Source organism: Antechinus flavipes, chromosome 3 (assembly GCF_016432865.1).
Source record: "Antechinus flavipes isolate AdamAnt ecotype Samford, QLD, Australia chromosome 3, AdamAnt_v2, whole genome shotgun sequence".
In the NCBI taxonomy this organism is placed as follows: domain Eukaryota; kingdom Metazoa; phylum Chordata; class Mammalia; order Dasyuromorphia; family Dasyuridae; genus Antechinus; species Antechinus flavipes.
In genome coordinates, this window is record NC_067400.1 from 290,362,567 (window position 1) to 290,390,184 (window position 27,618).

A 27,618-nucleotide genomic window follows, 5' to 3' on the forward strand; every position below is an offset into this window, starting at 1 on the left:
TATATGTATACATATCCTTAAATCACCCACCATCCCTCCTCTCTACCTCTACTCCCAAGAATTTACATATATATCTAGATTTGTATCTTTTGAAGAGGTTATAACCTGCTATCTATCAGCTGACAGAAAGGTGAAGAAATCAGTGCAGATTAAGATTTTGGAGATGGCTATTTTGCTTGACTATACATGTTGTAGCAGGGGGTTTGTTTTTCTTGCTTTTTCTATGAGAGGAGTAGAATAAAGAGAAATAAATTTAATTTAAGAAAAAAAACAAGGGATTGCAAATTTCTTAGAATAGTGTGTTTCATTGTATTTAGCCTTTGTGTTCTCATTGACTAATGGCAGGTAGGTGGGGCAGGGGAGAGAGCACTGAACCTGAAGTCAGGGAAACTCATCTTCCCCAATTCAACTCTAGACTCAAATACTTACCAGCTTAAAAATCACTTAATCCTGTTTGCCTCAGTTTCCTCATTTGTAAAATGAGCTGGAGAGGGAAATGGTGAACCACTCCAGCATATTTGCCATGAAAACTCCAGATGGGAATATGAAGAATTAGACATGACTGAACAATGAATTGTGATTAACAAAGGCTTGTTGAACTATGTATAATGCCGAAGAAACTGAGCAAGACAGGTTAAAGACCAATTCAATAGTTTATTAAATGGAGAGAGATACTGGGACCAAATGGATCTTGGTCCCAGGGCTGGACGAGACTACCATCTCAAAGAATCCAGCCCTAAGTATCAGAGAGCAAGCTTTTTTATAGGACAACAATAACAATGACATGATGGGGGAGGTATCTGGGTGGGGATAACCTAATGGTGAGGGAGGCCCCTAGGATGACACAATGGAGGGAGATGACTGATATTCTAATGACATCTAAAATGGATAAAACTTTATCCCATCAAACATTAAGAAGGAATATCTATAACCTAAAGATATAAAACCTTTATCTCATCAACCACTTAAGAGGTAATGATTATAGCCTGGGGTTTTGGGGCAGAGCAACTGAGGTAGACCTTTTTCTCATCAAACATTAAGAGGGAAAGGTTATAACCTGAGGCAGAATAACTAAATAGGACAATTGGAGAAATTGGGTCACAACATTAAAAGGGAACTTTGGCACAACACTATGCAGTTATTTAAAAAAATTTTTTACAGATACCTTCCATTTCTTACATCATCATGATTATCCCTTCCCTTCCCAGACAGCCATCCCATATAAGTTTTTTTGAGAGGAAAAATCAATAACACAACTGATCAAAACATGTATAATGTGTGTTCACATCTAAAATTATAAGAGTTGTGTTTATATTTTTTTATTTGTCTGTAATTTTTTTTATAATTTATGATTTTTTTCTCTTTTGATGTAAACATAATATTATGTTCCTTCAGTTACTTTAATCTTTCTTGAAATAGTCCTATTCCCCTTGGCTCTCTTTCTTTCACCTCTGATCTTTCATTTGTTATCCCTTTTTCTTTGGGGTTTTGCTTATCAGTTCCTTTTTATTTTCTTTCTTTTTATCTGGTTACATATATATATTTCCCATTCCTTTTTTCTCTTTCAATTAGTTCCATTTATCAATTTTTAACATTGTTTTTACTTCCCTTTCACAAAGGATTTGTCTCATTGTCTTCATTATCGATCCTCTCTGTCTACCCTAGACCTTCATTCTCTGATTGCATTTCACTCCCAGAACATCACCATTTGTAGGTGTCAAAGGGGACACTGCCTCATGGTAGGGACTACACCCCTGATTATGCAGCCCACCAATCATCTGTACCGTCTCCTAGTTACCTTTATTTCCCCATTTTCCTCAAAATCTCCTCATTGTATTCTTCCACTCCCCCAGGTGCAATTGCTCCTGGAATTCCAAATCACTCCCTATATTTCAAGTACCAAATTCCCTAGGTCACATCAAATGCAGTCTCCATCTCCCTTCACAGACCATTTCTCTTCACCCATAGTAGCATTTACCAACTGAATCCTTTTCTGCCTCCAAAGCAAGGAGGTTTCTTACTCTCTCTTACCCTTTTCAAACCTTTCCCCTTTCTCCTCACTTCAGCCTCCAAAGGCTCTTCTCTTTCTGAGAGGTCAGAGAGGTCACTTTCCCCTCATTTCTAGCCCTTTATTTAATCCTGGAATATCATATATTCCCTTCTCCCCCTTTTGTGTACCTTCCCATATTGTGATGTCATCCCACAAAAAAACATTGATTCACCTTTGGGCAGATTGTTGCCAGATTTTGCTCATAATCCACTTTCTGCCTCTCTCTGTTACTTCTACCTGATTTCTTTTCATGTAATTTAGAAAGAAGTTTCTTATTCTCTAATGTTCATGGAAGATCAATTGATTTGTTTGAACTTTTGGTTCTTTCTCTTTATCAGGCAAAGAAAATTGCAGTAACCACAGTAAGCCAACTTCTAGATGCCAAAGAAGCTATTTTTGAAAATTCTAGCAGCTTTGTAAAGTAAGCATAGTTACAATTTAGAAATAAAATATAATGGAGCATAATTCATTCATCCATTCATTTATTAATGCATTTAATTATTTGTTTATTGACAATATTGTCAATAATATTTGGCAATCATTGGCAACAGGTGGCTTAATTTCTCCCATATATTTTATGAATTCGGCTGGAGTAATGATTCTAATTTCTAATTGGTTATCTATTGTGTCCAATTGGCTGCAAACCTATATTCTTATAGGGACAAGCATAGTCATCATAGCTCTGGTGCTTTAGAGATTGTGTAAACTGCTTCTAGTCTACGCTGTAGCCTATTTGCCCAACTGGAAGGACCATATTGGAAATGTCATCCCATCTTTTTATTCTCTGTTTTGTTGCCATGTCAGCAGCATCACAGATCTAGATCAGGAAGGGACCTCAGAACCCATCTCATCCAAATCATGCATTTTATAGGTATGGATATTGAAGTCTCCCCAGATAGCTTGCCCAGAGTCACAGAAGTGGTCAACATCAGAGGTGGAGTTTGAACCCGGGTCCCTTGATTCTAAATCCAATCTTTTTTTTCATCATACCGTGCTACCTTCTGTCCAAGTCACTCACTGCATTGGTGAGTGGTTAGTCTGCAAGGTATTTCCCTTCTTCCAGCTCCCTCATCCCAAGCTTCAGGCCTCTGTACTGCTATCACATTAAGTCTGTTCAGATCCTTAGGTCAGTATGACCTCCCCTATTTCTTCTGGGGAATTGATTAGTATGCACGTAAATCAATAGGTTTTATTAGCCCTGAATATTGAGGATCATATAATTTTGGATCTATAGCTAGAAGAGAGACCTTCAAGGTATATACCAGCTACATAACAGAATACAATTCCATATAGAGGCTACATAAAAAATCATAGGATTGTAGATATAGAGCTGGAAGAAACCCCCTAGTCAAAACTACAGTGAAATACAGTAGGATATTAGGGACTAAGTGCTCCTAGACAATACAATTCTAAGGAAAAAAAATACAAATAATCTATCACAATTGCAAGCAAAGATTCATCAACCACATAATAAGTGTGTTCCTGGCTTAAATATGTGACTTAGCTATACATGTATTTAATGATACATGACTTCTCTGTAGAGATAATGACCAAACTTTTAGTCACATTGTGCAATCCACCACAGAATCTTTACAACTTTTAAAAATTTTTTTTATCATTTTCATCTCTTACTGTACTGCCATACTTTTGAATAATTTGACTAAACAAAGCACCAAAGCCTAAATGGGAATAGTTCAATTTCACTTTTACAATAGTTTTTACAGTGTCCTGTACCCATAGTTCCCCACTTCAATAAAAAACAGGGAATATAAATTTTGCATCTTTTTTTAAAGATCAAACTTGGTCATTATAATTAGTCAGTATTCAGTTTTTATTGTTTTGTTTATTTGATTATTTCTCCTTACTTTGTAGTAATCATTGAGGATGTAATTTTCCTAATTCTGGTCATTTCACCCTTCAACAGTTTCATATAAGTCTTTTGATGCTTCTCTGAATTTTTATATTTGTTGTTTCTTATAGTATAATCATATTCTATTGTATTCATGTACCACAATTTCTTTAGATGTTCGCCATTCTATGGGCATTGACTTTGTTTTCTAGTTCTACACAAAAATGTAATGCTGAGAATATTTGGTTTGTGAATCTTTTCTTTTTGGCATATAAACACAAATATATATGTATGTGTATATATATATATATATATATATATATATATATATATATATATATGTGTGTGTGTGTGTGTGTGTGTGTGTGTGTGTGTGTGTGTGTATAGGTCTATCTATCTATGTATCTGGAGTAGTAAATCTCTGAGTCAAAAAAGGCTATGGGCATATGCTCTAGTATTTCTATGGACTTTAGAGAAAAAGTCATATGTATAATTTCATGAGAACACCTAAATAATATTCTCTTTTCTATCAATGCAGCCTCACTAAAGAATTGGAGACTTATTCCTCGTCTTTGATGAATAAATCTATAGTCCAGCCCAACATTGCCCTTCAATCTGTTGACCTCCCCACAGAAAATACTTCACAGCCTGTAGCTGTTCTTTTTTCTGTTCAAAGAGGTGAGTGATTTTTCTTTATTTACCAACATTAACATCATTTATCAAAATTCTTGTCAACAGCAGTGATTATTTTTTCTTTATTAAATTTTTTTGGGGGGTGTCAAATTTTCCTTTTCATAGGAACTAATAACATTCTGGATTCAAAACAAATACAAACAGATATAAATAAGACGCTACAACTAGAGGACCAAATGGAGTTGCAGGTCCTAATCAATACCATACAAGGTAGGTCTTTGACTCTTCTATTTTTTAAAAATAATGTACCTGAATTAAGTTGAGAACAAAAAGCCTTCTTTCTCTTTTTTTTTTAAAAAAAGATAATAGCCTTTTATTTTCAAAATACATGCAAAGATAGTAATTTTTAGCATTCACCCTTGCAAAACCTTGTGTTACAAATTTTTCTCTCTCCCTTACGCCTCCTCCCTTAGACAGCAAACAATCCAATATAGTAAACAAAAAGCAAGTAAACAACAATAAAAAGGTGAAAATACTATTTTGTGATTCACATTCAGTCCTCATAGTTCTTTTTCTGGATGTAGATGACTTTTTCCATCACAAGTCTATTGGAATTGGCCTGAATCACCTCATTGTTGAAAAGAGCAGCATCCATCAAAATTGATAGCTGCATAATCTTCTTGTTGCCATGTGCAATGTTTTCTTGGTTCTACTCACTTCTCTTAGCATCAATTCATGTAGTCTCTCCAGGGCCTGCCTTCCTTCCTTCCCTCTTACCTTCCTTCCTCCCTCCCTTCCTTCCTTCCTCCAGGGCCAGTGCTCTATTTATTGCACCATCTAACTGCCCTCTGATAATTTTTTATGAAACTGTAATATTCCATAATATTCATACATCATAACTTATTTAGCCATGCCCTAACTGATGGACATCCACTAAATTTCCATTTCCTTGCCCCTACAAAAAGGGCTACTATAAACACATTTTGCACATATGTGTCCTTTCCTCTTTTATATGATCTCTTTGGGATATAGACCCAGTAGAGAAACTGCTGGATCAAAAGGTATGCACACTTTGATAGCCTTTTGGACATAGCTTCAAATTGTTCTCCAGAATGGTTGGATCATTTCACAACTCCACCAACAAGTTATTAGTGTCCTAGTTTTCCTACACCCCCTCCAATCTTTATCATTATCAAAAAGTCTTGAGATTGATACAACATTTCTTTGCCCACCAAGTAATTCATGACTGAATATGACCAAGTTCTGAGGTATTTCAGAAATGAAAGTTTTCAAAATCCTGAGGTTCAGGGAAATAATAGTTATCATTTTTGCTCACTTTTGAACAATTTTATAAGTATGGCAAAACAAGAAAAACAAAGATATAAAGAAACTTAAGCTATAAGATCTACTCTGCCTTCATCTCAAAAAAAAAAAAAAAGACCAATATAGACATAGATAGATAAATGATAGGAAAAGGAAAGAAAAAGGGAAGGAAGAAGAAAGGAAAGAAGGAAGCAAGAAGGAAGGAAGGAGGAAGAGAAGAAAGGAGAAAAGAAAAATGGAGGAAGGGGAAAAGAGAGGAAGAAAAGAAGGAAGAGAAGAAATAATGAAGGAAATAAAGAGAAGAAGGGAGAAGGGAGAAAAGACAGAAAGGAGAGAGGTCGAAAGGGAAGAAGGAAGGAAGAAGAAAAGACAAAGGGAAGGAGGAAGGAAAAAAGAAATGAAGGAAGAAAAGGAATGAAGAAAGAAGGGAAGGAGAAAAAAGGAGGAAAGGAAGAAGGATATTTATTCAGCATTTACTGTGTGTCAGGCATCATGCTATAAATTAGGGATATTGCTAAAAACAAACAAGACAATCTTTATATGTAGGAGTTCTGGAAAGTAGGCAACAGGTGGAGGAGAGAGAGAAAGGCACCTAGCACTTATAGAATTTACTAACACTTTTAAAATTATAGATTTGAAATAAAATAAAAGATCCACAAAATGTTGGTAGGCTAACAGTGACATGACCCTTCATAGATATCGGTATCTATTCCTTATCGGTATCGGTATCTATTCCTCATCGGTATAGTTACACCTATAATAAAGTAAGCTTTGGACAAACTTAAGCAGGCTGCCTTTAATGCTCTTCTATTTTGGAGGGTGCCCTCTTTACTCTGCTACCTGCTCATGCTGCTCTATTACCCTGCTAGGGTCTTTATACTTCTTGATGTCCAAGCTTATTGCTGCTTTTAAGCTATTTATACTTTCCAAAATATCCAAGGTAACATTAATTGACCTGATTAATCTGTTTTGATGTGAAAATGGGAAAGACCTAGAAGAGAAGCCTGAATAGCTAGTTGGCAGTTTTCTTCTCCCTCAGGAAATGTGAATTTAACTGTATTTTTCCAAAGATCTCATCCTTTGCCATTGTTATGCAATTCAAAGAAGTATCTCTAATAGTGGAAGTCTTATGGTAGATAGGGCACAGCATCACTGCACAGAGGATAGAGCACCAGACCTGGAGTCTCCTGACTCATCTTCCTGAGTTTAAATCTGACTTCAGACACGTACCAGCTGTGTGACCCTGAGCATGTCACTTGACTCTGTTTGCCTTAGTTTCCCCAACTATGAAATGAGCTGGAGAAGGAAATGGCAAACCACTCTACTGTTTTTGCCAAGAAAACCCCAAATGAGGTCACAAAAGTTGAACATGACTATGGCAGATGGGAAGATTAGGTAATAATAATAATTCAGGTTGACAAAGGAGAGAGAAACTTTGGAACTCTTTAAATTATACTTTGTAAATAGTGCTCTGTTCTGCAGTAGAAAGAACTGGATTTGGAGTCATAGTACTAGATTTAGATAATGGTTCTGTGTGACTTTGGCCAGTCATTTCTTTGAGCTTCCGTTTCCTCATCATAACTCATTTCTGTAAAATGCGTTAAGGATGTAAAAATGTTCTATACCACTTAGCTCATTTGATTCTCACAACTTTTGAGACACAGATACTACAGGTAGTAAGTATTCCCATTTTATAGATGAGGGAACTGAGCCCTTTTTCTTTCATTCTATCTTTTTTTTTCCTACGTCTTGGAGAAGTTAAATGACATGATCATTGTGATTAAGCTAGTATTGGCTTGGTAGAAGGTGTTCCCCTTCATATTCATAAGTTCATGTCTCTCTTGATTCATGTGTAGCTAGGTAGATGACTTAGAAAGTTCCTTCCTTTAGTTGCCAGTATACTGCTGATCTTGTTGATATTATTTTGGTTTCTTAAGGCATTAGTAATTCAAGGAACAAAAATCATAGAATTCCAAAAAAAGGAGAAAAGCCATTTGATTAAGCACCTACTTATGTTTTAGATATTGATGTTAAGTGCTTCTTAAATATTGTCTGATTTGATTCTTAAAAACAATCCTGGGGGTCAGGTCCTTTAATTCTCACCTGGAATGATCTTGAGACCTTTTACCATTCTGTTCCTCCATATGGATATGCTTCAGCTTACCCATGTTCTTTCTGAAATGTGATACCTAAAATTTAAATCCAGTACTTTAGTAATTGTCTGATCTAAATAGAAAATAGTGGGACTATTATCTTCTTGTTTTAGGCTTTTTTTTTTTTTTTTAGTTGACATGGAATTATAGGATTCTAGATCCTAAAGAATTGGAAAGAAGGACTTGAGAGATCAATGAGTCTATTCTCAATATTTCAAATGTAAGAAAATGGATGCACAGGGTTAAGTTTCTAGCCTAAGGTAATATAGCTAGTCTGAGTCAGGCAGAACATTAATTCAAGTCTTTCAGAATTTCTATCTATTATAATATGCTGTCTCTCACCATTGGCTCAAATTAAGCTCAGAGTTTGTTAACTTCCTTAGGTTTTTTGGAGGGTAGATATGGGGACAATTGTGATTATGTGATTTATTGAGGGTCACACAGCTAGTGTCTGAGAGTAGATTTGAAATCAGGTCCTGCTGACTCCAGGGTCAGTGCTCTATCCAGTGTCACCCTAGATACTTTAAAAATAAACTTCTTTTAACCATACTTTGCCCATCTTGTACTTATAATATTGATATTTTAAAAAACCCAAATGTGAATTTATATTTTTCCTATTGAATTTTATTCTTTAATTAAAAAAAAAAGTCTTTTCTCTTTCCTGTCTTCCTTTTCCCTATTCTTTGAGAAAGAAAGCAAAACCCCTATAAACATGTATAGTCAACAAAACAAATTCCTGCTTTGAAATTTTATCTTATTAGACTCTGCTCATCAATTTGGATTTATTTTAATCGTTTTAACATCAGGCCAAGACAGTTAAATACCATCTGATTGGTAAACATTTGTTTTTGCCAAAATGCTTTCCTCAAAGTTAGTATTCCCTGGAAAATGAATAGATGCCCATCAATTGGAGAATGGTTGAGTAAATTGTGGCATAGGAACATTATGGAATATTATTGTTCTGTAAGAATTGACCAGCAGGATGAATACAGAGAGGACTGGCGAGACTTACATGAACTGATGCTGAGTGAAATGAGCAGAACCAGATCATTATACACTTCAACAACAATACTGTATGAGGATGTATTCTGATGGAAGTGGATTTCTTTCACAAAGAGAAGATCTAATTCAGTTCCAATTGATCAATGATGGACAGAATCAGCTACACCCAGAGAAGGAACATTGGGAAATGAATGGGGACTACTTACATTTTTGTTTTTCTTCTTAGGTTATTTTTACCTTCTGAATCCAATTCTTCTTGTGTTCGGTTCTACACACATATATTGTATCCAGGATATACTATAACACATTTAATCCGTATAAGACTGCCTGCCATCTATGGGAGCAGGTGGAGATAGGGAAGGGAAAAGTCGGAACAGAAGGGATAATATTGTAAAAAATTATCCAGGCATATGTTCTGTCAATAAAAAGTTATAATAAAAAGAGAGAAAAAACAACAAAGTTAGTATTCAAAGTATTATTAATCTCATTTGACCAATGAAGAATCTCTTAGGAAGGTTCAGTGACTTCTCCAAAATCATAGAAATAGAAAATTTCAGAGCTGGTGTTCAAAACTCAGGTTCCTCCCAATGTTTAGCTTAGCACTGTTCTTACATGTGGAAAAGAGTGGCTAGTGATAGAATTATCAATAAAAAAGAAGGAAAAAAAGGCATTCCATTAAAGCATTCTTTCTCTCTCTCTCTGAGGGAATTGAGAGGTTGGGGAAGGCTTCTTGTAGAAAGTAGGAGTTTTTTAGTGAGGACTTAAAGAAAATATTAGTGTCCAGGAAAGGTCTTTTATTTCCCCTTGTTAAATAATATGTAACTTTGGTCAAATCATATTCAAGTCTCAATTACTACATCAATAGATGTAGAATCATAATTATCCTAAACCTAATCCTTGAGGATATTATGGGAATAAATGATATTGTATATATCAAAGAACTTTGATGGCTAAGGTAGAAATATACTGTTAAAAAGTTTTAAGGATTGCATTAAAGTTTCTGCCCCATTTCACCTGAAAACGATCAGGAATTTATTGTGTGAATCAAGCTTATGTGAGTAATTTAACTAATAGCAAGTAACAATTTACTAATGACATCTTTCTGTGAGTGCACTGTTGAGTCCAGAATTGGCAATTTGACCACCCAGGACCATTTCACTTTATTAAAACATTTTGTATTCATGCAGTATCTCAGTGACCACATGAGAATTTGGGAAACTTTTCCACCCTTTTCTTCTTATCTTTTAGAATCTTGCATATCATCATCATAATTATTATTATTTACTTTTGTCCATTTACCATTTTTAGAGTCCACAAGTTTTTTGTTTTATTTTTAAAAGTCAGATTATAGAATTACCACAATTACAGTTTCTTTTCACATTATTCTTTTGTGAGGAGAAGGCAATGGGGTTTAACTAACTTCCCCAGGATCACACAGTGTCTGATGCTGGATTTGAATTCAGGGCCAGAGCTCTATCTATTGTGCCACAAAGCTGCCACCTTTTGCAGTATTGTCAAAATATTTAATTTACTTTGATATTTGTTATAAGCACTCAATGATCTAGCCACACAAATGCAACTAATTCTATGGGAAGAAAAAGCTATGCTTTTACCCAGTTCTTTTATTGTATGTTGACATAGTCAATATCTTTTTTTTTTAAAACTAAAATGATGACATTCAGTATTTGCCATCACTAGGGCCTTCTGACTCATTTTTGAAGAATGTAATCAGGATGTGCAAGCATGAAGGTTCTGAATAATCTGTAAATTATGTGTAAAAAAACCAAATTTGAATAATCTGTAAATTATGTGTAAAAAAACCAAATCTGAATAAATAAGTTTATGGCATCTTTTATTTCTTTACCCTCCTCTGTGTTCATTTCCACATTGATCTTATGAATATTTTAATTTCTTCTTATCTACAGACACCCATAAGAAACTTGGCTTTGTTCTGTATCAAAATAATAAATTTTTCCAGTCAAAAACCTTCACCAGCACAACAAATTTTAGTCAAAGAATTATTGCAGGCCGAGTTGCTGATGCTAATGATCCAGAGGCAAAGAATACTTCTGTTGAAATAATCTTTAAACCAAGGGTGAGTTTTCTTAAGTCATAATAACAATTTGGAAGAAAAGAAGGAAGGAAAGAAGGAAGGGAGGGAAAGGGCGGAAAGGAAGGGAGAGAGAAAGGAAGGAAGGAAAAGAGGAAAGAAAGGAAGGAAAAGAGGGAAGGAGGGAAGGAGGGAAGAAGGGAAAAAAAGGTGGGATAAGACAGGGAGGGAGGGAGAGAAAGAAGGAAGGAAGAAGACAATCTTTTACAGATGTAGACAAAGCAGTGAAGAGAGAGCACTAGACCTGGATAGAAAAGTAGATGTGAGTTCAAATTTAGCCTCAATTCAAATCTAGCTATGTGAGCCTGGGTAAGTCAACATAATCTCTCTGTGACTCAGATTCTTCTCTTGTAAAATGGGGATTATCATACCACTTATTCAGTCCCTAAGTTTGTTGTGAAGATAAGAAAGGATGATATTTGTAAGTCACTTTGCAAACCTTAAAAGCTCTTTAGCCATTATTAGTATTAAATAAGAGTTATCACCATTATTACTACTAGTGTGGTTCAGTCATTTTAGTCATGTCCAATTTTTCATGACTTATTTAGGGTTTTCTTAGCAAGGAAACTAGAACAGTTCACAGTTTATTTCTCCAGTTCATTTTACAGAGAGAAAACTGAGATAAATAGGGTTTAGTGACTTACCCGGGATCACACAGCTAGTAGGTATCTGAGGCCCAATTGGACCTCAGGCCTCTCTGCCTTCAAGCCTAGCACTCTATTCCCAGCACCACCTAACTGCTCACTATGACTATTATTACTAACTTAGTACCTGGTAAAATTAGAGCAGGCTTCTTGGCCATTTGAGAAGGGCTTAAAGGACTGTAATATTTCAATAGGTGAAGAGGGGACATCCTCAACATTTCAGGCATGAGGAAGAACATTAAACAAAAGCATGGTGACATGAAAGGTCGATAGGAAGAGGGTGAGAGGAGACAGTCAATAATTCAATAAACATTGATTGAATCTTTACTGTAAAGCAGGCACTGCTAAGGGTTGTGGATATAAAGAAAGAAAAAAAAATGTCCCTGCCCTCAAGAAGCTTACATTTTAATGAGGGAGTCCAGAGGTCAGGCACTAGGAAAAATCAATCTGCTCCTACCAAAAATGTTATGTGAGGTTATGTCCTGGGGTTGCCAAGAATTTGAGCATTGGGGACAACCTATCCAAAAGTCTAGGGTCAGGAGATATGAGATGTCCTGTGTGAACCATAATAAGTTAGGTCAACTTAACTCAATCCCAGGGTATGTGGAGGGGAATAAAATGTAAGAAGACTGGAAAGGTATAATGGAACCAATTTGTGAAGACCTTTAAAAGTCAGTCAGAAAACTTTATAGCTGATACTACAGGTAATAGGGAGCAATTAGAGTTTATTGAGTAAGGGAAGCAAATGCAGGAATTTTGGAAAATTATTTTAATAGCTAACATGTGCAGGATGAAGAGCTGATTGTTAAATATTCAGCATATACATTTATACTTCAGATACTGGCAAACATTGCTGAATCAGGATTTAATTTATTATTTTTATTGATTGCCTAGGTGGAAAATGATGGAGAAAATATTAATAATAAAGATTAAACTTAAAAGTATGTCATTAATATTTTTTGTTATTATTGCAGAGCCCATTGTTAAACATTTACCAATATACCTCTGTTGATAGCTGAATGGAGAACAGATTGGAGTGGAGACAGACTTGAGTCTGGGAGACTAGTTAAAAGGCTATTGCAACAGTTTAGGTGAGAGGTAGAGTGGTCTTATGCAGGGAATGGGGGGGTGACTGTAAATGAGAAGAAAAGAACAGAAATATAGATGAAATGTTATGAAGATTAAAAACAACAAAATTTGAAAACAGATTGCATATGAGGACATGAATATGAGTGAAAATTCAAGGATGGCACTGAGATTCAAGCCTGGAAGATGGTGGCATTAATATAGGAAAACTGGGAAGAGGAGGAAATATGGGAGGAATGTAGGGGAAGAATATGAGAGAAGACTGGAAAAGTAGAAAGAGGCCAATTTGTAGAAGGCCTTGAATATCAGACAAAGTAATTATAATGGTATTCAGGAGGAATGGGGAACCCATGAAGATTTTCGAGTAGGAACAATATTATGAGCAGATCTGTGTGTAAGAAAGATCATTTATTTAATGTATTTATGAAGCATAGATCAAAGGATGTGAAGATCTCTGAGAGGGCATATGTGATAGTTCAGACCAATGGTGATCATAGGTTTTTTCCTGGTGATTTTCAGCAGCCCTAGAACAGGAAATAGAAAAATAGGAAAAAAGTGCAGATTGGCCAGTTGGAGGATTTGCAAATTCAAAGTGGTGAAAATTTGAGGCTTTGAGGTTAATGGCTAGTGAGACATTTAAAGTGACAAACCATAGGTTTAAGGTTGAAGAGATAAGTGAAACAATTTAAAATAAAAAAAAAATTCCATTTATCATAACAAATTAAATATCAGGCAATCTAGATTCATAAAAGCTTTATTAAGCTAGTTATAAGACTATTAATAGAAATAAAGGAAAATTTAAGTAAATAGAAGGAAATTCAATACTTGAGGATGATTTGATTCAACATAAAAATGATAATATTATCCAAATTAATGTGCAGGTTTATCCTGCACAATTCACATCTCAATGAATTTCTTTATAGATTTGGATAAAGTAATTTCTTAAACAAATAACAAATGTACAAGAATATCAATGGCATATTAGGATAAGGGGGGGGGGAGCTAATAAAATTTGGACTTAAAAAACAGAATACTGGGCCTGAAAGTAGGGAGACTTGTCTTCCTGACTTCAAATCTAACCTCAAATATTTATTAGCTCTGTGATCCTGGGCATATCACAATCCTGTTTGTCTCAATTTCCTCAACTGAAATTTGATTGGAGAAAGAAACAACAAACCACTCCTGTTTCTTTGCCAAGAAAACCCTAAAATGGGACAGGAAGAGTCAGACATGATTGAAATAACCAAACAATGAAAGTCATCATTAAAGCTATCTGATATTTCAGCAAAACAAAAATAGCCAAAACAACAAGGATATATTTTTTAAACACTATGTACCAGGTATTTTGCTAAGTGCTGAGGATACAAATATAAACAAAAAGGGCAATCCCTTGCCCTCAAAGAATTTACATTCTAATGGGAAAACATAACACAAAAAGGAGCTAAAAAACAAGAGGAGCAGAGAGGGATGTTATTCATGTGAATGCATGTGTTGAAGTTTATAAAGTCAGAAACACAACCAAGAAGAATAAGGATTGGCTGGTTTGAGGTCCTTTCTCTAAAAGAAGCTGGGAGGATTTCACCAATGAGAAAAAAAAAAGCAAACATGGCAAAGACAAAGGAAATTCCAGGATGAGATGGCAATTGACATATGGTAGCAAAGTCTAGAAAGTCAGAAGCAGAGACGGAGGGACAAAGAAATAGAATAAAGCAATAAAATAGTATAAATAATAAATTATTAGAATAAATAGAAATGGAACCAAAGTTAGAGAGAAATATTTTGGGTTTGGGGTCTATTCCTGTTTTTGGTGGAGGAAGCTATCAGTGAGGAAACCAGTGCAGATCAGTAATGCATAGATTTTAGAGAGTTGCTTAAGAGGACAGAGGTTGAGGGATTTGACTTGTATTCCATTATACCAGTATGTGTGAGAAGCAGAAACTTAAACCCCAGTTTATCCCGACTTCATGGCTAACTCTCTACAACATGATGCTACCTCTCAATACATATATGAGAAAAATAAAAACTGAGGAAAGGACTTTATATTTAATAGATAAAAGGAAACACTGTAGAGATATATCAAATACATTTAGATTTCTGCCTCATGCCTTGTGACTGAATCACAGAAAAACATAGAACAGAATTTAGAAGAAAATGAAATAATGTATTTAAATCAGTTGTCTGTCCTCCACAATAGAACCCATCTATTAAATAGTGCAAATAAGTTATCAGACACCATATATGAGTTTGGTTATATAAGAATCACAAAAAAATTCTATGTGATAAAATAATGCAATAAAGACAAAAAGAAAATAGCATGTTTGGGAAGTAATTTTAGTAAATATAACAGTTTACATTTGTCATGTGTAGAAGTGAAAAAAGTTTTGGAAGAACTGAAACAAATATTAAGATGTACACAATACAACCTGCTTTAGATAAAAGATCCAAAGAAATAAAAACCAACATATAAAAGGGAAATACATAGGATGAATAATCATTTGAAAAATCTTCAGTCTCACTAATAATTCAATAAATTAAGACTAAAACAAATTTGAAATATGACTTCATACCCATTAAGTTGAAAAGAATGCTGAAAATAATGAAACTAAATGTGGAATTGCAAAGAAAATGCATAGGATTTTTTTAGAGATTAATATGGTAGTATATTTCAAAAGTTGAAAAAAAAATTCTCTTTGAACCAAAAATACTACTAACATTGTCAATATCACTTGAGAGTGTCATCACAAAAAAAACTAAATAAAACTCATCTCCATCCATGAGCAAAGACTCCCCTACTAGTTGAATTTGGGTAACAAGCATATTAAAATTATAAATATCATTATAAAATATAATTTCATATTTTATAAATATTATTTAAATTTCACAACAATGTGGAGAAGTAGATACTATTATTCTCATTATATAGATGTAAGAGCTGAGGCAAGTTAAGTGATTTACCTACTATCATACAGATAGTAAATGTCTAAGACTAGATGTGAACTCAGATCTTCCTGATGCCAGGTCCAGAACCATTGAAACATTTATGTGATGAGCTACCTCTGAAAATCCATGGATAAATCCCTCAAAGACATTTAATTTTTTTAAGACATTAACATTTAAAGACATTCATTTTTTCCTGTCTCTACTTCCCAAATCCCTTATCAAATGAGTCAACAACAAAACTGAGTTGACTTAAACCTTTTCCTTTTAAGTGAAATATTACTGGGTAGCATCTGTTCCATGTTCATTTAAATAAAAAAATAATAAAATTAGTTTAAAAAATAAGGGGTCATTTAAAAATATTTTTATAAATACAATCCACTTTAGAAGGTTTTTAACTCTCTTTCTACTTCCAATTTCCAAAAGTCACTTTTTTGCTATTGTGTTCTCCATTCCATTTGCAGTACAATGAGTCTCAATTCTTGCTGAATACATATGCCTGTGTCTTTTGGAACTTTGAAAAAGATAACTGGGACACTTTTGGGTGTAAAAAGAAACCCATCAATAACTCTCAATTCGTTGGATGCCAATGCAACCACACCACTAATTTTGCTGTATTATTGGTAAGAATTTTCTCCTCTTTTTAAAAAAATCATGGTCTGCTTATGTTATTCATTGAATCTGGTTCACTCTCATAGTAAAGAACTGTTTCTCTTCATAGACTAATCCATATCAGCAAATTAACAGCGTGTGTGTGTGTGTGTGTGTGTGTGTGTGTGTGTGTATGATATATCAGTAAATTGAGTCTGCTAGGTGACTTGGTGGATAGAGTGCAGGGTCTGAAGTCAGAAGGACACAAATTCCTGAGTTCAAATCCAGCCTCAGATGCTTATTGGACAAGTCACTTAACCCTGTTTGCCTCAGTTTCCTCACCTGTAAAATGAGCTGGAGAAAGAAAGGCAAACCACTCTAGTATCTTTCCCACGAAAACCCCAAATGGAGTTTTCACAGAGTCAGACACGACTGAATAATTAAATAGCAACATCAGTAAATTTAAAAAACTGTGACTTTTTTTTTTTAAATAAATGAGTGATGGGTCTAAAGTCAGAATAGCTTTCATTCATTGGCTCTGCTCTGACATTTACCCACGACCCTGGTCATGCTATTTCCCTATTTTAGGTCTTATTTTCCAAATCATAAGCAAGGTGCATCTATCTGCTTTGGTGGAATCATAAATCCACAGTTATGAAATCACAGATTAAGGAAGTATTGAAACAAGTCTCTATCATTTTCTGGAAAACTGACTTGTATAGAATTGAGTAAGGTGAATTTCTATTTCTCACAGAATGCTGAATTTTCCCATTACTGATACTATGAACTTGAAGAGATGGTCTTTTCTAGTCTAGAATATTATAGAGTTTTATATCATAGATGTAGAACTGGAAGGGACCTTAAAGTCCATCTAGTTCAGTTCTCTCTTTTTATATGAGGAAATGAGGACTGACTAACCTGAGATAGGCTATTTTAAGGGTCAAAAAATGGAGTAGCTTCAGAGGTCTTTATTGAATTGCATTCCTAAATTTGGCAGAAAGAATCTGATGCCCTGATAAAGCATTCAGAATGTTTGAGTCATGCTCCGGACAACTTTGTCCTCTTCCCCTCCAAATTGAATGATCAAGAAAATTATTTTCCATTTTCTACTTCAAAATATGTGCATTGCATTAAGGAAGAGGTGCCTCATTTTTGTACGTCTAAATGTCACAAAATAAAATGGAGATTTTGCAGGTTAAGTTGGCCTAAGTAATAAATAATAATTGTCATTTATATAAAGAGCCCTCAAAGAATTAAAAACTATAAAAAAGCTTTTGTGATGCCTTTCATAGCACCTCTAAGATCTAAAATTTGCTTTACATAGATTATCTCATTTAAGCCTTTCAAAAAAATCTGTGGGTCAGATAGTACAGATATTATTATCTTGGGTAAAGGACTTGTCTACAATCATATAATGAGTGAGTATCAGCAGGAGTGACTGAAGTGTTTCTGATTCCGAGTAATCTGTTAACTACTGTGCCAAGTTGTTTCATATTATCTGGGTCATCAGATTAAACTGTTTGGACAGAGAAAGGTCTGAGTTAGTCACTTTGGTTATCTAGTTAGAGCAAAATAACTGGACAAATATGACTTGTAGTAGAAGTCTATTTTTGGCAGGTGAGAACTTGAATAATGGTATATGGATAATAAAAAGAAAGAAGAAAATGGAAACACTAACCATTTTTTCACAAAATGAGGTTATCTTTAGTTGAAATTAATTGATTTCTCATAAACATCATTTGAGAAAAAAATTTTAATGTGATCTTCCAATTGTTTTTCAGAATTTTAAAAGAAAATATAATTATCCTGACTCTCTCAATAAGATAACTAAATTTGGTTGTGGATTATCCATTGCTGGTTTGGCTCTTACAATTATATTTCAGATTACTACCAGGTAAGAGGGAAAGGGGGTTTCTCATAAGAAAAATCTGTTACATTCACTTGATTTTGAATATATTTTAATTCTATATGGGCATAGGGGACATTCCCTCAATATATTTTGTAAATTATATGTTAAATTCTTGAAAGCTGTGCCCACCAGGTCTCAACTTAGTCTTTCCAAGTCAACTGAGTCTTTCCAAGCTGGAAAGGCTTCAAGTAGAGGCTAAAGGTAAAACTGGGCAACTAGGTGGTACACTGGATAGAGTTCAGGGAGTGGAGTCAGGAAGACTATCTTTTTGAATTCAAATCAGGCTTCGGATATGATCTGAACAAATCACTTAACCTTGTTTGCCTCAGTTTCCTTATCTGTAAAATGAACAGGAGAAGGAAATGGCAAACCACTCCCGTGTCTTTGTCAACCCCCTCCAAAAGCCCCCAAATGATGACACATAAGAGTTAGACATGCTTGAAATAACTGAACAACAAAAGTCATTGTTTACATTGTTTTCTTGGCTCTGCTTACTTCACTCTTCATTGGTTCATGTAAATGTTTCCAGTTTTTCTATATTCATCTTATTTATCATTTATCATAACATAGTGTTACTCCATTACATTCCTATACCACAATTTATTTACCTGTTCTTCAATTGTCACTGGCTTTATTTACAATTCTTTATTATTACAAAAATGTTGCCATACACATTTTGCTATATATAAGGACTTTCTTCTTATCAGTAGCTACCTTGAGGTCATAAGCCCATTAGAAAAATCTCTGGTTCAAAAGGTATGGACATTTTTGTCTTTATTTGCATAATTCCAAATTGCCTTCCAAAATGGTTATACCCTTTCACAATACTACCAACAACGTATTAATATGCCTCACAACCACTTTCCTTATATGGAAAATGAGCTGGAGAAGGAAATGGCAAACCACTCCAATATCTTTGCCAAGAAAACTTCAAATAGGGTCCCAAAGAGTCTAAAAATGTTGTTCTTCATTTATCTGCATGCCTTTTCATCATTTCCTTTCTCATTTTAGATTGTGTTGTTATTTTATCAAGTTCTATAAAATTAATGAACATTTAATTGGTACAGTATTAGAAGTATAAATTAAATTTAGTTATATTGTCATTATTATATTAGCATGGCCTAGCAGAGATCACTGAATATTCCTCCACTGTTTAAGTTATTCTTTATTTCTTTAAGGTGCACTTTGAAACTAAGTTGATAAGTCATCTATATGTGTTAGTAGATTGATCTTCAGGTTTTTGCATTCTCTAGGTTTTGGGAATGGGATTTCCCTTTCTAACATTACTTCTTGCATTTTGTTATTATTTTTAAATATTTTATTTTCCCCAATTACAAGTAAAAACAATTTTTAAAATTCGTTAAGTATTGAGATCTAAATTCTATCCCTTTCTTTCTCTTCTTTCCCCTCCCTGAGACAGCAAGCAATCTGATATCATTTATACATGTATAAGAATATAAAACATTTCCATATTAGTCATTTTGTGAAAAAAACTGGAATGAATGTTTTGTCATTATTATATAGAAATGTTTTAGATTTTTGAGGGCTTATTTTGTTGCCTGCAACTTTGCTGATGCTATTAATTGTCTCAATTAGCGATCTTTGCTGATTTCCTAGTGTACCATCATATCATCAGCAAATAGGGATAGTTTTTTTGTTCTTTGCCTGTTTTATGCCCTTGATTTCTTTTTCTTGTCTTATTGCAGTCACTAGAATTTCCAGAACTGTATCAAATAACAGCGCTGAAAGTGAACATCTTTATTGAGAAAGGTTTTAGTGTATTCCACTGCATACGATGCTTGCTTTTGATTTTAGGCAGATGCTTTTTCATATTATTAAATAAAGGCATCTCTATTCCAATATTTTGAGAGGTTTTTTTTCTGCTGAGATAATTGGGGTTAAGTGACTTACCCAGGGTCACACAGCTAGGAAGTGTTAAGTGTCTGAGGTCAAATTTGAACTCAGGTCCTCCTCAGTTCAGGGCTGGTGCTCTATCCATTGCTCCACCTAACTGCCCCTATTTTGAGAGTTTTTGCATGAGTATTGTATTACTGAAAGCCTTTTCTATATCTACTAATTTAATCATCTGGGTTTTGATGTTTTAGTTTTTAATATAATTAATCTTTATTGTTTTCTTAATGTGCGTACCCTGGTATTCCTGACATAAATCCAATGTGGTCATAATGAATGATTTCTTGGATAAATTACTGTAATATGTATGACAGGGTTTTGTTTCAAATTTAAAAATCAGTAATCGTGAATGATTTGGGCTGATAGTTTTCCTTCTCTGTTTTATCCTTCCCTGATTTAGATTTTAGTACTATACTTACCTCATAGAAGGATTCTAGAAGATTACTTTTTTTTTTGGGAGGGGGGGTTTAGAATAATTTGTAAGTATGAATATTAATTGTTCTTTAAAAATTTAATAAGATTTTCTTATGAATCTATCAAGACTAGGAGCTTTTTTATTTAGGAATTCATTTGTAGCTAGTTCTAGTTCCTCTTCTGATATTGAGTTATTTAAGATCTCTCTCTAGTCTTCTGACAGTTTGGGTATTTTGTATTTTTGAAAGTATTACTCTGCTTCTGTCTGTGTTCTCAAGAAACTGTTCTTTTTTTTTAAAGTATATAATTGGGAATTAAATGTTCTGATTATGCTTTGAATTTCTTCTTCTTCTTCTTTTTTTTTTGGTGATTTTACCTTCCTAATTTTCTATTTTATTGATTTGATATTCTGCCTTCTTTGTTAATTAGATCAGCTAAAAGCTTATCAATTTTATTAGTCTTTTCAAAGAATTAGCTTGTAGTTTTGCTTATAACTTTTACTATTTTTATTTTAGCCAAAGTAATTTTTATAAAATTATATATATATATATTATTATAAATATAAAAATATTAATGTTTTCAATTACAATGTAGTATATATTGATACATTTAATTCAAATAAGTAAAAACTCTTCAGGAGAGGGGGCCCTAAATAATTATAAAGAACATAAGAGGGTACTGAGAATAAGAAGTTTGAGAGTTATTGCTGTAAAGGTTTTAGTCTACCTATACAGGAAAAATTAAAAGGATAAAGAAATGTCTGTTGATCTGATTATGATGTATAGTTGGACAGATAAGCTACCTTGAATAGACATTGAGTTTGGACAAATGAGTTCAGTCCAGAATTAAACTGGAGAGAGAAAGCAATGTATTGGGAATGTTGTGAAATCTTTTTCATTATCACAAGTATCTCCCACAAACAAATCTCTTCTTTTAATTTTTTTTTCAATTAGCAAGTACTTTCTTTTTTTCTGAAACAAATCTCTTCTTTTAATTAATTTTTTTTTCAATTAACAAGAACTTATTTTATTTCTCTCCCACCTTGCCACCAGAAAAACAAAATATAACACATAGCATAGTTAAGTAAAACAAATTTCTGCATTGGTCATATACAAAAATCCATGTCACATTCTGTATATATAGGTCTTATTTTCTTAGTTGGGAGGTAAGTACCATTCTTCATTTTAAATACTCTGGAACCATGGAATCTGGAATCAATTAATCAAAGTTCTTAAATCTTCTACAATTGTTCATTTCAGCAATATTGTTATTATAAAAGAGAGTGTTCTGGTTCTTCTTATTTAATTCTGTATCAGTTCAAACAAGTCTTTCCAGATTTCTCAAGAGCCATTCTTTTCATCATTTGTTTTGATACACAGTATTTTATTATAGTCTTATTCCAGGCTTTGCTTAGGCATTCCTAATTGACATGTATGTTTTAGTTTCCAGATATTTGCTACTATAAGAAGAGCAGCTTTTCTTGTTAATCTGGTGAAGTTGAACATCACAGTTGCTTTAAATTACATTTGTTTAATCATTAGTGATTTGGAACATTAGTGGATTTCTACTCTGAGGAACTCCCTGTTTAGGGGCAGCTAGATGGCACAATGGCTTGAACACCAGCCCTGGATTCAGGAGGACTTAAGTTCAAATTTAACCTCATACAATTAACACTGTACTAGCTGTATGACCCTGGGAAAGTCATTTAACTCACACTGTCTCTCAAAAAAAAAAAAAGAATATCTTCTTCATTTCCTTTAATCAGTAAAAAATTGAAGAATGGTTATTATATATAAATTTGAGTCAGTTCCTAATTTCAGTTTCAAATTTAAAGAAGTGAGACCTTGGTTAGAGAAACTTGCTGCAAATATTTTTCCCAGTTAACTGATTTTCTCTTTTAATCTTAGCTGCATTGTGTGTGTATATGTGTATATTTCTGCAGAAATGTTTTAGCTCATCTTTTTACAACAGTATTGTTTCAGTGATTCTAGAAAATTAAACTTGTAATCAATTGTTTCCAAATGGCAACAAAATATTATTGAGAGATATGTTTACTAGGAAAAAAATAAACATGGGTTAGACATATGGCAAGTTTTTGTACTCTATTCACTGGGCCACCTAATTGCAGACTCAGTTTTCCCACCACCCCTCTTTCCCCCTCCAAAAACTTCAATCTTAATTTGGAATGTATCCTAAAATAGCCTTTGTAAATACAATGCATTTAGAATAGATCTATGACTGATTGTCTTTGGGGGAAGTGAAGAAAAATGCAGCATGTTATCTTTTCCCCAAAATCATTTCTTTAAGGGTAAGAATTATAGAGGAAAATCCTTTCCTAAAGTTGTTTTGTTTTTCCATCATTTTAATGGGGTTCTCTTCTAATAGGAAGCTAAGAAAGACTTCAATTACTTGGGTGTTCGTGAGTTTCTGCACATCAATGCTGATTTTCAACATCCTCTTCCTCCTCGGAATAGAAAACTCTAATAAAAATGAAAATAAGACTGTGCAACATAAAGATGACAATGTTTTGTTTTTACGTGATATTACTTCTCCAAAAAATCATAAATGCACAGTGATGGCTGTCTTACTGCATTATTTTCTGCTAGTGACATTTACTTGGACAGGACTCAATGCTGTACAACTCTACTTTCTTCTGCTCAGAGCCATGAGGCCTCTCCCTCAACATTTTACTCTCTTTCTATCTCTAATTGGATGGGGTAAGTGTTATTTGTTGTTCTACCTCCAGTCTTCTATATCACCACGAACAATAACTACCACCCACTAACTTAAAGGATTTCATGTTGTCAAGTTATCAGTTAATTGTAATTTTTTGCTTTATTAAAACAAAATTTTAAAAAATTAGTCATATCCCATGCAGAAGTTAAAGAAGGTGTTTCAAAACAAAAATAAAATCAGACTGTGATACTAAAAAAAAAATTATTTGAGATATAACAATAGAAAAATTATTCTATTGGTATCTAGATTTAAATTTAAATGAACATAAGGTACATTGATGGCCATTTTGGATAGAGCCATGAAGATTGATCTTCCTAAGTTGAAATTTGACTTCAGACACTTAACTAGTTGTGTGACCCTGGATAAGTCATTTAACTCTGTTTGCCTCAGTTTCCATCTGTAAAATGAATTAGAGAAGGAAATGGCAAACCACTCCAGTATCTTTGTCAAAAAAAACTCCTAAAGGAGTCAAGAAGAAACTGGTCAACGAAATAACAAGGTTTATTGGGACCAATTGAATATTAACAAGTGTATACATACACTGCATATCCAAAACAAATATTTGGGAAAGGGGTGGAGTAGGATGATAGGGATTTTGCCAAAGGACACAAACATTTAGAGATATTTAACCATACTTTTACTTTTTTACAAGGCATTAAACAGTGCCTATTCAACAACAATTATAATTTAAATATCAAAGCCAACAGATAGCAGGATTTTTCCTCTCAGTGGCTATAGAACTGGTGAGTGACCCTTCAATCTGCTTCTGCCACTTCCCAACACAGATTTTCCAGAAACAATCTCATAGTTTTAGTGTTCAAAAGTTTCCTTCCCTCCCACATATGATTTTTTTCTTTGGGAAAAAAGTTTAATTGAGGACATTTTTTGTGTGTGTGTTACTTTTCTAAAGAACTAAAATTGCTAATTACAATTCTGGATATACAATGCTAACACAAAGTGGGAAGAACAATAAACCATCTGTTTCTAATACAACATATACTAATATTGTGTGTATTCCGGCTGCCTAAAAAAGCTTCTGATGTTGTTTAAGAAGGATTTCTTGTAGTGTATATGATTAATTCTTGCTTACATGTAATTAATTAATTGTTAGTATTCTGTCAAACAGGAGTACCTGCTATAATAGTGTCTTTAACAGTGGGAATTATTTACCCACTTAAAGGGGAGTTTGGATACCGACGAGAGGAAATGTAAGTTGACTACTTATATTAAACTGTTCTTTGGTGATGAAATTGATAATATGGAAAAAATAATTTGTTCGGGAAAGGATTACTTAAATCAAAGTTCTGAAAATCACTCATTGTAAATGCACAAGGCATTCATTTGAAAATGAATTCTATAAATTTTATTTTTTTTGTAACATGAATCATCACCCCCTGATTTTATAAATTCGGACTCTTAAATTAAATTTGGAATAAGCCAAGAAAAGTATAAATTCAGTAAACTAGATTGAAGTTAAAAGGACTAGAAAATAAACAAATTAGTGATTTTTTTAATACAAAAGAATAATTATTGGAAGTTAGAAAAGAAATACAGAAATTAAAAAAATTAGAAAACATTAAATAATGGATGAAGTTTGCAACTTAAAAAAAAAATCAACAAAATCAATAAACCATTTGTTAACCAGCTTAGGTAAGAAAGTCATATTCACCAAAATAAAAAATTGACAAAATAAATTTACAACAGAGTGGAAATTAAAAATATAAAGCACTGATATGCCAGAAAACTAAGAATTCAAAAAAAAAATTGATGAGCATCTAAAAAAATATAAAGTATACAAAATAATAAAAGAAGAAATATATATTTTTTATTATAGCTTTTTATTTACAAATTATATGCATGGATAATTTTACAGCATTGACAATTGCCAAATCTTTTGATCCAATTTTCCCCTCCTTATCCCCATCCCCTCCCCCCCAATGGCAGGTTGATCAATACATGATAAATATGTTAAAGTATAAATTAAATACAATATAAGTATACATGTACTAACAGTTATTTTGCTGTACAAAAAGAATCAAGACTAAGATTCTTGACTAAGAATTCTTCTAAGACTAAGAAAAAATCTTATACAAAACCTTTTGTTCCAGTTTTTCCCCTCTTTCCCTTCACCCCCTCCCCCAGATGGCAGGTTGACCAATACATGTTAAATATGTTCAAGAATAAGTCAAATACAATATATATATATGTGTGTGTGTGTGTGTGTGTGTGTGTGTGTGTGTGTGTGTGTATACACATGCCCATACAGTTATTTGGCTGTACAAAAAGAATCGGACTTTGAAATAGTGTACTATTAGCCTGTGAAGAAAATCAAAAATGTAGGCGGACAAAAATAGAGGGATTGGGAATTCTATGTAATGGTTCTTAGTCATCTCCCAGAGTTTTTTCGCTGGGTGTAGCTGGTTCAATTCATTACTGCTCCATTAGAACTGATTTGGTTCATCTCATTGCTGAAGAGGGCCAACCAAGTCCATCAGAATTGATCATCATATAGTATTGTTGTGGAAGTATACAATGATCTCCTGGTTCTGCTTATTTCACTTAGCATCAGTTCATGTAAGTCTCTCCAGGCTTTTCTGTATTCATCCTGCTGGTCATTTCTTATAGAACAATAATATTCTATAATATTCATATTCCACAATTTATTCAGCCATTCTCCAAATGATGGGCATCTACTCAGTTTCCAGTTTCTAGCCACTACAAACAGGGCTGCCACAAACATTTTGGCACATGTGGGTCCCTTTCTTTTCTTTAAGATCTCTTTGGGATATAAGCCTAGTAGTAACATTGCTGGATCAAAGGGTTTGATAACTTTTTGAGCATAGTTCCAAATTGCTCTCCAGAATGTCTGGATGTGTTCACAATTCCATCAACAATGTATTAATGTCCCAGTTTTCCCACATCCCCTCCAACATTCTGCATTATCTTTCCCTGTCACTCTAGCCAATCTGACAGGTATATAGTGGTATCTCAGAGTTGTCTTAATTTGCATTTCTCTGAATAATAATGACTTAGAGCATCTTTTCATATGGCTAAAAATAGTTTCAGTTTCTTCATCTGAGAATTGTCTATTCATATCCTTTGACCATTTATTAATTGGAGAATGGCTTGATAAGAAGAAATATAATTTAAAGCAACTTAGAAAAACAAACATAAAGTGAAATGCCAAGGATTTACAAGAGAAATGTGTCAAACCCTTTAATGGTGAGATTCTCATTGCTTATGCCTGGGATATGTCAATATTGCAAAATGACTATCTAAATTAATTAGAGATTTATTATGATACTAATTCATTTTCTGATTCGATATCTTATAAAACCAGATATAAATATATCTATATTATAAATATATATATGAAAATATAAATGAAGGTTGCTTAGTATTACCAGACCTTAAACAATATTGCAAAATTGTAGAAGTAATTTAAAATTTAAATCAGTGTTTGATGAAATCAAGAACATGATTCAGAGGGAGGACTTAACTACCTTTTAGATTAAAACTACTTGAAAAGCTGAAGAAGCTTGGCAGAAGTTCAGTCAAAATCCCACATATGTGAACTCAAAATGGAACATGAATGAATGAATGAGGCACCTTTTCCAATGATAAGTAGTAGAAAAATTTTAATTATAGAAGGGATAAAGATGATCAATATATGAACTAGCAAGCATTTTAAGCCCCCATAAATGGACAAGTACTGTGCTGGGCATTAGAGATACAAATGTAAAGAAATGAAACAATCTATCCTTGCAAAGAGCTTATGTTCTAATGGGATAGACAAATATGCATGTAACTATATACAGCATAACTATAAAGTAAAGATGCAAAATCAATAGACCATTAGTTAATCTGCTCAGGGAAAAGATAAGAAAGGTTTCCAAAATAAAAAAAAATGGACAAGATGAATTTACAATTTAGAGGAAATTTAAAAAAATTACAAGAAAAGATGTTAGGTAGAGGTAAGGAATTTTATTATAGACATTTTAAGATCATGGAGATAGGAAATTGAGTATTGTGATTGAAGAAAAGAGAGAGAAGGCCAGTTTGACTGGATCGCAGAGTGCAGGAAGGAGGAGAGCTCAAGCTCAGTAAAGCTAGAGAGATTAACAGAGGAAAAAGAGAAGGCCCAGAATAAAACCTAAAAGAACACCTATAGTTAGAGGGTATGATATGGATAATGAGCCAGTAAAAGAGACTGAGAAGTGTCCAGATAAATAGGAGGGAGAAATAGGAAAAAGTGGTGTTATTAAAACTC

General features: G+C 33.6%; 1 protein-coding gene across 1 annotated transcript in view; it reads left to right on the forward strand.

Moving 5' to 3' along the window:
• The window catches only part of ADGRG7 (adhesion G protein-coupled receptor G7), a 73,600-nt gene that overhangs the window by 34,099 nt on the left and 11,883 nt on the right, over window positions 1-27,618 (forward strand). Inside the window, exons 6-13 of the mRNA XM_051985197.1 lie at window positions 2,389-2,471; window positions 4,438-4,577; window positions 4,698-4,802; window positions 10,936-11,105; window positions 16,252-16,410; window positions 18,160-18,272; window positions 22,998-23,329; window positions 24,475-24,556. Of these exons, the coding sequence (XP_051841157.1) occupies window positions 2,389-2,471; window positions 4,438-4,577; window positions 4,698-4,802; window positions 10,936-11,105; window positions 16,252-16,410; window positions 18,160-18,272; window positions 22,998-23,329; window positions 24,475-24,556 (1,184 nt within the window). The remainder of the gene's footprint in view (window positions 1-2,388; window positions 2,472-4,437; window positions 4,578-4,697; window positions 4,803-10,935; window positions 11,106-16,251; window positions 16,411-18,159; window positions 18,273-22,997; window positions 23,330-24,474; window positions 24,557-27,618) is intronic.